Here is a 12270-nt window from a genome sequence, read left to right as displayed (position 1 = left end):
AGGAAGCAGAAAATCCATTAAGCACAATCAGATGGAAAGTCTCATCTCTGTAAAAAAAAAAAGCGAAGTGACACAGTCGAAGCCTGGTGTTCCTCTTACTTCTGAGTGGGTGGCGTCCCTGTTGGAGAAACATCTCAACACGAAGTCACCACCAGCACTACTAACAAGCAGCCATTCACCCACACGAGTGTTTGGAGGGCTGGTGCTGTGCTCACAAAATATTTGGATGACTAAACGCTACTGCCAGCCTCCAAAGAGACACTTAGAAACATTCTTGTAGCAAATTTATTTCCACTCCTAATTTTAAAACACCAATGAGAACACCAGCTAACAAGACATTTGAGGAACTATACTTTTTCTTTTTTTTTTCTTTTGGTAGAGACAGGGTCTTGATACGTTGCCCAGGCTGGTCTCAAACTCCCAGCTGCAAGCCATCCTCCTGACTTGGCTTCCCAAAGTGCTGGGATTATAGGTGTGAGCCACCATGCCCAGCCAGGCACTATACATTTTTAATCAAGAATTTTCACAAAAGTAATGTATTAATCAGTTGATTCTTACAGTTAATGCTTTCAGTTGGGTTGGAAATTTTGAGAGGAATCAAAACAACCCCACTGCCTTACATCTGTATCTGAAGGAGCCTTGTGCTGAACTGCCCTGTTAAGTAGTTTCTCAAATGTATCCTCACAACTGTATCACCACAGGAATAAATCCGTTCAGATAAGTCAAAGAGAAAAAGAACCTACCAGATAAAACATTTATAAAAAGTATGAAAAACTTAAACCAGACTAGTACTGATTATAACTATCACCTCACTACACTGAGAGCTCTAAAAATAAATGAGATAACAAAAATTTGAAAGCATACCAGATGGAAAATTAGAAAGCAAACAGTCTCTCTTCTCTCAACAAATGAGCTCACCAGGGATTGGAAAAGAAAGTTTTTTCAGAGCATGAGAAAGGAAACTGCCTTAGGAAACTAGTTCCTGCTCCCTCCCCACTTCCTAGGAAGACAAAACTCAGGAGTTATATCATGACACACCTTCCAGCTCGGACAACGGAGATGCCCCAACCAAATACACACAAAGTGTGCAGCACAAAGGGAGCGCCTTTTCGCAGTGAGATTACAGGGCGCCATGCGTATTTTCTACTGCTTCATCTGTCTTCCTGGATGAAGAATATACCACTGGGGTCCAACGTGCTTCCATTCTTGACCATTTGCTAGGTTGCAAAGCCCATGACACCTACATAAATGAGATTTGACCTTACAGGTCACATACGTGGAGGAAATTAAGATATAAAAATAGGCACCACCAGAGGCAGGACTCGAACTATGGGTGGTAGGGATAACAAGAGGCTCAGGAGCTAACAGGTCGTTAGCTCTTATGTGCCAGGCACCATGCCTCAAGCCCTTCATTTAATCCTACAATTCTAAGAAGCAGGCACTATTATGAACTCCATTTTACAAATGAGGAAACTGAGGCATAAAGAGGGTTAAGGAACCTACTAACAGTCACACAGGGTCTGCTGGCCCAGACACGTTCCTTCCCAGGAATCCCACTAACTGCCAGAAAGGGTCAGGAGCAGGCAAATTGGAAAAAAACACAAAATGAAATGAAAACTTTCTATCTCCCCCCGGTCCCACAGGTAGGGAGAGTTCTATAAATCAGCTTTTAGACTAAGGATTTGGCCTACAGTCAGGATAGCAAGATGCTAGGGAGTGATAAAATTCAGTCATCACTCAAAGAATTTCCAATAAAAACCTGTCTTCCTGCTTCTGGCTCAAAGAATATCAGAAGGCACTTTTGTGCACTGATGTACCTTTTTAGAAAGGGCAACTTGGCGGTGTCCATCACTATCTCAAGTACACGTCCTAGAGATGCACTGTATATACCAGAACGTCTGCAAGTTGCAATATGCATCGTAGCACTGCTTATAGCAGCCAAAACAGTGAAAGCAAGCTAAAGCTTGTGAAGGGCAAACTGGCAAGTTTAGCCAGTGAGAGGCCTGGCTAAACAGGCTATGGACTAGTAGCATATGCTGGAATCCTAGGGAGGGAGAGCTTGGCAAAAGCCGACATGGAATACTCCCTCCAAGGCGTATTATTGAGTAGAAAGGTTGGGTACAGAACAGTATACATACTATGATCCCATCCCTACAACAATATGTCCTTAGTATACAAATGTACCTATATATGCATTCAATTTTCCTAGATGGATACCTAAAAACTGTCAATAGTTTCTTCTATGCAGCGAAGCTGGGGGAAGAGGGGAGAAAGGAAATAATTGCTTTTCATTTGTGATCCTTTTGAAGTTTCTGAATTTTTGGACCATGCTTACATATTGCCCTAATATATCTGGAAAAATATCAGAGCTTTAACTTTTCAATTTCCTTCTAAAAACTAAATCTGTGTTTTGTTAATTATACATTTTGCTAGTCGTGTACCTTGCTCCCTTCGTACACCCATCCCAGACCCTGTACACCAAAAGCAACTTGGTTGGCCGAGACATCTAGACATGTGACAGGCGGGCCGTGGGCGTAAAGGAGGGTTCTCGCGGAGTCTTCAGCTTTAAGCAGGTACATCAGGTCTCCAGCAGCAGCTATTGCCACGGGGTACCTTCTGGTTTCTGGAACTATTTCAAGGCGCTGAACCTGGCAAAAGGTAAGAGTTGTTTAGTCGTACAAATTCATCCTGACTTGGTCAAAAATATGCAGTTCCTCTTACACATCATTGAGAAGACCAGCAACCCAACAGAAAAAGATGGGCAAAGGGAACGGTCACAGGAAATGAAACACAAACAGCTCTTACACAACTGGAAAGATGCTCAGTGTAAGAGAAACACAAGACACCCCTAAAAAGAGAAAATACACAATGAAAATTCATTGAAATATGATGCTTCAACTTTCATCTCCGTAAAGATCAAGAAATCAGCTAACACCCTGGGCTGGAAGTGAAGGAGGGGAAAATCATGTTTCTGGATCCCACTTACCGCTGGTGGGGACATAATCTTTTCCAATTTCCATCAAGGGAACTTTGGAAACTGTTATCGAAATGTCAAGTATGCATGCACTCCGAGCCAGGACATCTACTTTTAGAAGTTACTCACAAATAAACTCACACATATAAAAAATGATTATGTACAAGGTTATTCATGAACTGTAATACAAATGTGTCTTAGCTAAAAACTAGAAAAACTGAAACACCCATTACTAAGGGACTAATTAAATAACTTAGTGTATCTATACACTGGAATACCATGCAGTACTAGAGGGAAGCATGAAAACGTTCTATATAAAATGAAAAAAATGGGATGATTCTCCAAGATAAGCTTAGTGGGTAAAGCAGGAAGCAAGATGAGTAAGGCAGCCCACCTGCTGACAAGTGTACAAGGCAGGGCGGGGAAAGCAGACCATGTGCTTGCCTCACACATCCATAAATCTTCTAACAATGGCTGCCTTCACGGAGGGCAGTGGATTGTGGGATGGGGAGATTTCCTACCATCAACTTTATTGTGTCTTTTAAATTCTGAACCATGAGGATGTAATAGCAATTCAAAAAATAAAAGGTTGGGATTTTTTTTTTTTACAAGAAACTGAATAAATAAAATAAAATTCACTCAGTTCCAAATTCTCAAAAAAGAATACTTTAACATTTTTGCCAAAATGTGTGGCTAAAAGGTTAAAAATATCCAAGTTATCTGCTCTCTCCTGGTTTCAATGTCATCAGGGTCCACTTGGCCACCGGAGGGTAGGAAGGGCTCTACATACACACATTTTTCTACCCACCCCCCCTCCCCAGTCCTGACTGTGTCACCACCAGCACTTTCTCTCATGTGCATGAGTCTGAGTGTACTTTTCAAGAATAATTTGATTCTGTCCATCCACAGGCAGCCCATTTCTCCATGGTGCCATTCACAACAGAATGTCGCCTCCGCGAGTAAATCACAAGAGGACACGTGGAAGGTGAGCCACACTGTGTAATTATGAAAATCCACAGTGTGAAAGGACAGCGCTGCCCTGATCATATGCCAAAGAGTTCAAAGCTGGCCTCCAGAATACCATCCAGAGGAGCCTGAGGGAGCGTCAGCATCCGGGGGACTCTGCTAATCCTCGGGCTGGCTTCGCAAGCTGCAGGTCCACCACAAAGGACAGCCGCTCGAGGCTAATATCACAGACCTGTTAACATTAACACTGCCATCCAGGGGCATATATGAAAGGGACAACCCTGGCTTAGCTCTTCGGGCCAGGGGCAACTTTTCCAAGGATACTCAGAGCATTTTGTGGCAACCCTCCACCTAATGAAAAATAATTCCTAAAACGTGCATAAAACAAACCTCAAACAATGGCTGCTTGCTTCCTCTCATGCCCCCAAATCATTTCTTATTTTCCTAAAACTGACATCCTCCATCTAGCCCTTTAACTGTATCTCCACGCTGGCTTTCTGACAGACCATGAGGCTCAGATTGATGGTGGTGCTATTTGCTGGGGGCTGTAAACTACTTCAAAAAGCTTCCAGTCTGTGCCAGGATGCCACCTTACTGCCAAGGCAGGATTTGCACTTTACAGAGAAACTGGCATCTTAAGGAAGTATCTAGGTCCATATAGTGAATCGCTGGTCTACAGTATTCTTTAATCACAGACTAAATAGTAAGCACTATGGAAGTTTTAAGAACAGAAATATACTTTCACATTTTTTTTTCTAATGAAACCCAGATGACATGACAGCATCAGGCCGTTTTAGGGAGCACTATATCCAAACTGCAGAGGCTCATGGAGGTGAAGTGGTGATGCCATGGCTTTTTAAGTTTAGTTCTAGTCTAAGAAGATTTCCACCAGGGAAATAATAGGGAGGAATAGGATTGGTTCCAGGTCAGGCCATCAATTCATCACTCAGTGTTGGCTTTTCTGCTCACTTCCCTACCAGTGCCAAAATCAAGTTTGTTTAAATTAAATCCAAACTCAGAATAGACAGATTTGAGCACTTCCTTCTAGCACCAAATCACCTCCCACTCTACAAATAGAGAGGTTCCTGTACAACTGAACTCAGAAATAAGCTCGACATGAAGAATTCTTAAGGCTGGCTGAGCTTCACATGTGACATCCTGGAACATGGCTACCCAATTAACACCGACTTGAATCTATCTTCACTCAAGTTACTTTTAACTTTAGGCAAGACAGTCTTGGGATGAAGAAAGTGTAGGAATGGAAACCTTCTTCCCATATGGACTGGGATAACATCACTGAACTCATTCTCAGGTATATATTAGGTCAGAAACTGATCTTCGATTCCCAAGGGTGAGATTCCACAGCGTTAGTCTGAAGAAGGCCAAGGAACCAGTGATGAGCAGCTCTGGCCCTGAAGTCAGCCCTGAGGTTTGCATCACAACGTCTTAGCTCTGAGACCTGGGGCAAGTCAGTTCACTGCTCTAAGCGTCAAGTGGCTTCTTGGCAAATGGGGAAAATGCTACTACGTATTTTGTAAGGCTGTAGTTAGATTTATAGATGTAAGGCCCATAGGAAGCTCTGAGTGAATGCGAGTTTGCCAACACTATCAGTACGTGCTTATATTAGACCCAGAGATTCTAAGAATAGGAGATAAAATGACCAGACTAAAAGGCTCACCAGTTTCGGAACTTCAAATTCCGCAGCTATCTGCCAGTACCCCTCCTCATTGGGGGATAACATCACGATGTCAAAAGCAGAAGCCGTGGCCACAGCTGCATCGTCCTGGCTGAGGGCTAGTGCCTGTATTCTTGCATCGTGCTCAAAACGATGAACAGGGTACCTTCCGGTTCTTAAATCCCAAATATTGAGAAACCCTGTGCAGCAAGAAATAATGCAGGAAACAAGTTTACATTTGTTTATTATGTTCAATTATTTTTAAAACATGCAATATAAAAGAAAATTTTTTCAAAGAGATACCTTAGAAATGAGACCCAGTTCTAAACATGAAATCATTTATGTTTCATATATACCTGACACACGTGGCCTGAAGGTAATTTTATACAATATTTTATTTTACTTTTTGTTAGAAACAATGTCTCACTCTGTCGCCCAGGCTGGAGTGCAGTGGTGCTATCACAGCTCACTGCATTCTTGAACTGCTGGGCCTAAGTGATCCTCCTGCCCCAGCCTCCCAAATAGACAGGACTGTAGGTACATGCCACCATGCCTGGCTAATTTTTAAGTCTTTGTAGAGACAGGGTCTCACTATGTTGCCCAGGCTGGTTTTTTTTTTTTTTTTGAGCTATTGGGGTCAAGCAATCCTCCTGCCTCTGCCTCCAATACTGCATTGCGTTGGAATTACACACGCGAGCCAACATACGTGGTCTATACAATATTTTAAATAATTCTGTGCATGAAGCAAAGTTTCGGCTGTGTTTTGGCTACAAACCCATCACATGAAGTTAGGTGTGAAATTTTCCACATGTAGCATCATGTCAGTGCTTCAAAAGTTTCAAAGCATTTTGGATTTTTGGATTAGGGATGCTCAAATGTATTTTACATCCTTCGTCACCCCCATTCTCCTAAAGCCTCTGTTAGCAGCAGCGCTTTATTTTGCACAGTTCTAAAATATGTGCTTCCATATCCCACACTCGTCAAAAATGCCCATTTTCCACTCTTCTCCCAGCACCTTGAATGCTGCTACCCAGATTAATTCCTCTTTTGCACACTGGCCATGTCACCACCTTTCTCCAGGGTGGTTTGCAGACTGGTAGCATCAGTACCACATGGCGAATTATTAGAAATGCAGACTGTCAGGCACCAGCAACTCTGGCGATGTCCACTTGAGATTAGGGCCAGTGGTCTACGGGAGCTTATGCTTTTCTACCAGTCAGCTAAACTTTTCTGTGCTTAGCATGTCATTGATTCTTCTTTCCTCACAAATACTTTCTTTTTTTCATTCCCATCCACAAAACTATTTCCTCTCCCTCAAAGAGTTACCCAAGAAAATAATAACTTTCTGCATTAGGCTGGTTAATGCCCTGCTCCAATTCCAGTTCATTCACCGAGAAATAAATGTGTGGAGGTAACACAATCTGTGGCTATTTGAGTTCAAATCCAGCTCCAGCACTTGTTAGCTGAAGGCCTTAGGGAAGCTGCTTAACAGCTCTGAGCCTGTTTGCCTTTCTGTCAAGTTGAAGATAACATTACCTACTGCACAGGACTGTGGGGTAGATGAAAGTAGACCAGCCACACAAAGCGCTTAAGATGGACCATTCCTTTATTTCTACGGAGTCTATAGTTCCTGCTGCAGTATAAAACATATTTAATCTATCAATAATGCTTATTTCCCCTCTATTTCTCATCTGTAAATCTAGTCCTATTTTCTATAACTTCCTATTATCTCGAACAGACCAAGCTTTTTGCTTTCCTTCTCTTGGCAGTGTCTTCCTATTTTTCTTTTTTCTTGACTTCTACTTTGTCTTTAAACTGTAAATGCTTTGAGTTTAGGATCTTACTATAAAGAATCATTCAGCACTAAATAAATATAGAGAACTGGAAGAAAATAATACATTTGGGCTGCTTTGCCAGACTTTCAAACTGTCAGTAGGCTAAGTAAGCAATCATAAACAAAAGCAGAGCCTTTTCAAGCTAACTGTTGCTTTGCATCTGAAACAGTGTACTCTTCAGAATCATCATAAACTTGGGGGATAAGCAGATTACAAAAGGTTCCACAGCACATTCCCCTGGCATCTATTTGGGTAACTTTTTTCCATTCCGACTCAGAAGAGAAAACTATGCTGCAGAAAATGCCAGCGGCTCTACAGATCAGATAGGAGACAGGCTCTCCAAGATGCCTGGTCTTAACATGGGCTTCCTTCAAACACTTCGCACTGCATTTGTTTTGAGACATCCCAACAGTAAAGAGAAATAAAAACTGCTATTTGCATAGAGCTTCTGTGTCTTCAGAAACTCACGTGTCTCCTCTCACTGAGCATTCACCTCCATCTTGGGAGGAGCACGATTTTACTCCTCTCCCAGAAAAGAAACAGAAGCACCCAGTGGTTAAACAACTTGGTCCAAAGCCACTTGGTATGTCACGAAGTTGGGCTGAAATTTAGCTAGAAAAGTGCAGGATGAGCGGCTGCATTGGTAAGTGCATAAAATAACTATGAGCTCAATGAGTGACGAACACCATCAAACTCACCCTGGGTGCTGCCAAGCGTGGAAGCTATTTAACCACAGCTCACTCTAAGCCACATGGAGTTTATCTATAAACACATTTTTCATTATTAATCAAGTTTGATTTTGCTGGCATCATTTTTCCGACAGAACTTTATGCAATAAAATGCCCTTCACCACAAGGTTGAGTTCCATAGAGCCATCCCGAGAAGAGTTTTGGGGGAAAAGAAAATTCCAGGGTTTCATCAATTTTATAGTCAAATCTTTCTCTCCTGAAAGCCTGTTGTGTCATCATCTTTTTCAGTTTCCTCTACTTCAATTATAAAATGTCGCACTTGGTCATATCCGCACTTGTCAGTGGGGCTATCATTTGCACAGGCCTTCAACATCATTTTTAGCTGCAAAAACATTTAGGATTGTTATGTCCTCTTGATGAGTTGATTCTTTATCACAGGCAAAGTCCTCTGTGTCCCTGGTTATTATCATCTTTGCTCTGAAATCCATGTTGAGAGTGACATGGCCACTCCAGCTTTCTATTAGTGTTAGCATGCAGAATTTCTCTCATCTTTTCACTTGTGTCTTTATATATTTAAAAGAGATGCCTTTTCTGCAGGGTTTCTATAGACAGCTTATAGTTGGTCTTGCTTTTAATTGGGGTGTTTAGATGATTTATATTTACTGTGATTATTGATAAGGTTGGGTTTAATCTACCATTTTGCTAATTTTTAAAATTCATCCCATTTGTTCTTTGCTCCCTCTTCTCCTCTTTCATTGCCTTTTTTATTTTTTGGATTGAGTATTTGTGAAAACTGAATGTGTTTATTCCATTTTAATTCCTTTGTTGGCTTCTTAGCCAAAACTCTTTGTTACGTTGTTTTAGAGGTTGCTTTTGGATTTTATCTTAAGTATTTAACTTACCAGTCTACCTGCAAGTAATACTGTATCACTTCACATGTTACATAAGAACTTCAGGTATGGTGTGGTAGGTCATGCCTGTAATCCCAGCACTTCTGGAGGCTGAAGTGGGTGGATCACTTGAGGTCAGGATTTCATAACTAGTCTGGCCAACATGATAAAACCCCGTCTCTACTAAAAATACAAAAATTAGTCAGGTATGGTGGCGGGCACCTGTAATCCCAGCTACACAGGAGGTTGAGACACGAGAATCACTTTAACCTGCGAGGTGGAGGCTACAGTAAGCTGAGATCTTGCCACTGCACTCCAGCCTAGGTGACAGAGTAAGACTCTGTCTTAATTTAAAAAAAACAAACAAAACTTTACAGTAACATACTTCCATTTCTTCCCTTCTAGCCTTTGTGCTATTATTGTCATACTTTTTACTTTCACATATGTTACAAACTGTTTATTTGTACATTTTGTAAACCTTACATACATTGTTATTACTTTTGCATAAACAGGCAATTATCTTTTAAAGATATTTAAATAATAAGAAAAAAAGCCATTTCCAGTTATCCATGTACTTACCACTTCTAGCTCTTTCACTGTCACTTTCAACATCACAAGTCCTGCAGTTTGTACAAGGCTTACAATGTCACTTTGAACTGTATTGTTGGATATCTGCCCCAAAAGCATATGGGCAGAGTGGGCAGGAATAGATACAGAAGCTAACAGGGAGGGATGTTTGAGGGAAAGCTAATTTTATAAATGGTCACTTTATCAGTTACTACAGTTATATCATGACTATTTTTATAATCTCAAAACTGCAAGGACCTGCACAGTGAATAACTGAATTGTAAGAATGCTCTATAATATTGTGGCTGATTACCATCCATGTTAACCAACGTTTAGCCAAAAAGGAATCAGTGCAATGATACACTCAACAGGTAGTAATGGAGCTCCCTGTTTTGCACCAAGGCGCTATTCTAGGTACTGCGGATATTATAGTGAATAAGACAAAATACAACAAGAAAAAAGTCCCTGACTGATGGAGCCAACATTTTAGTGACATGTAAGAATTGAAAGAATATGATACTTATTCTTACAAAACACACACTGGAGAGAAACAAATATTTAATAACTAAAATGTAAAATAAAACACAGTATCACAGAGAGATATACACAAAGCACAAAGGAGCAATGAACAAGCTTAACTTCTGGTCATGCTGTCACACTATTTTAAGACCCCAGAAAGGAGCCGCTAACTTCTCCAGATGTTTTGACTTGAACCAGGTCCACAGCTATTGCATAACTACTAAGGAAGAAGTAGTCAATGACTGTCAGAGCCAAGGAAATTCACTTTTCAAACAGGTACTTTTTTAATCTGATGTAAATTCATTTGAAAAGTCAAGTTTAGTCATACTGCTGACGTAGCAATGAAGAGGATTTGGCTCCTGACACTGTGTGGACTTGTGAAGTGGCAAGACTGTGTCCTCTTCCCTCTATATGCCCTTCGGTAGGGAATTCAGAGTGCTGGATGTGGCTGAACATCAATAAAGGTTTGCTGAATGCCTGTCATATGTTTCAGCAATGGAACATTTGGTTGTAAGAAACAGACACCCACTGAAACTGGCTTAAACACAAAAAGGAAACTGGCTGGAAAGGAGTGAAGCTATTTCATGGAGCCCAAGGGCAGGAAGTACAGCTGGAGATGATCGGGTATCAGAATCACGAAGTAGGAAGACATGCAGAACCAAGGCAGTATATGTATCTTGTGTGCACCAAAGATCTTGTCTCTGCTTCTCTCTGCAATTCTATTTCATTCTTCTCTTCAGAAACCAGCTTTCTCTCAACCCTGGGCACATGGAGAAAGGCGGCTGTCTCCATTCCAGGAGATCTTCTACTCCAAGCATACATCAAAGTCTGAGTCCCCACCAGTCCATCCCAGTCCATGAATCAGCTTCCCCCAGAACTGGAGCCCCATCCTTCATCCAGTCAGCTGAGGCCAAAAGACTAACTCAAATACTATGAACTTGCCCACATGGAGAGAGCCTGGGGAGGGACCTCAGAGCAAGGAGACACCCCACAAAGGTCTCTACAACATCTCTCCTGCACAGCAGGTCAAGGTAAAATAAGAGAAAAAAGTCTCAGCAAACACAAAGGGAGGTTCTATTTGGTTTCTTAGCAGTGGCGTAAGAAGCAAGTCTTTTTTTGCCATTCCCTGCACCAGGCATCATCCTGAAGGCCGGAGTTTATAGCCCCCATTTGGCCCCACAACAGAGAAACAGAGCAAGTATTTTTCTTCCTTCCTGACCAAACCTCAATAGCTGGATAAAAGATGATTAATTCTGGGTAGTGCTGGGATCGCAATACTGTTTCACTCATAACAAACAGGAAAAGGATGCAGACAAAAGAAGAAACTGGGTCGTCTCTTGAAATATCCATAAGACAACGAGTGAGGACCACTGGCCCAATAAGGAGAAGGGGCAGGGTCTGGCAGTCCCACCGGCTCCCTGAGCTCAGGACCGACCCTCCACCTTGACAAGCAGCAGCCAGGCCGAAGGAACTCCGAGCTCAGCCTAGACTAGGAACAGTCATTAACAATGACATGAGTAACGATGGGCAGTCTTTTGAGGAGACATAAAGCCTGCTCAGCAGCTGTGGATGGGCACCCATGCCAGTTTGCAGCAGGCTCCTCCCACCTCCCTAAGGAGGCCAGCCAGAGTGTGGTAATGAAACTGCACATAGTGGAAATGGGATCTAAATGAGTTTAAACTGATTTATGTTAGCTTTTGTAAAGATTACTCGATATCTGGAAAGTGCTACCACTGTGATATAATGTCGACAATCCTTAAGACCTCCGTCTAATGGTACTTGCACAGAATATTTATATTCTTCGTCATGGGAACAAGGACCATAATGGATACCATTTTTGTTTTATTAGGGATGCATATTTAAATTAATCTGCTATTTGCCTAAACAATTAGCTGCTTCTGTTTGTGTGCACAAAGCCAAAATTGCAATTAAGCTTCCATCAAAAAGATAAGTCCCAACTAAAACTGTCCCGGTGGAGTCATAAGAGCTCAGGGCAGAACTTTCCAAAATTACTTCTTAGCATAATGGTAATTATGTTAATTGCCTGAAAGGTAAATAACTGCTGAACTGGTTTTGGAAAAAAACACAATTGGTATATTCCTCCCTCCCCTTTGATTTTTTCCATGCACCACAAAATTTAAAATAGGTTAACAGT

At 41.6% G+C, this 12270-nt stretch overlaps 1 protein-coding gene across 1 annotated transcript in view; it reads right to left on the bottom strand.

Moving 5' to 3' along the window:
• Positions 1-12270, bottom strand: part of FBXW8 (F-box and WD repeat domain containing 8) — a 128477-nt gene that overhangs the window by 36864 nt on the left and 79343 nt on the right. Inside the window, 2 exon segments of the mRNA XM_035257753.3 lie at positions 2442-2648; positions 5619-5815. Coding sequence (XP_035113644.2) covers positions 2442-2648; positions 5619-5815 — 404 coding nt within the window.

This window comes from Callithrix jacchus, chromosome 9 (genome assembly GCF_049354715.1).
Source record: "Callithrix jacchus isolate 240 chromosome 9, calJac240_pri, whole genome shotgun sequence".
Taxonomy (NCBI): Eukaryota; Metazoa; Chordata; class Mammalia; order Primates; family Cebidae; genus Callithrix; species Callithrix jacchus.
The sequence above is the reverse complement of the archived record's forward strand: the minus strand, read 5'-3'. Positions and strand labels throughout refer to the sequence as shown.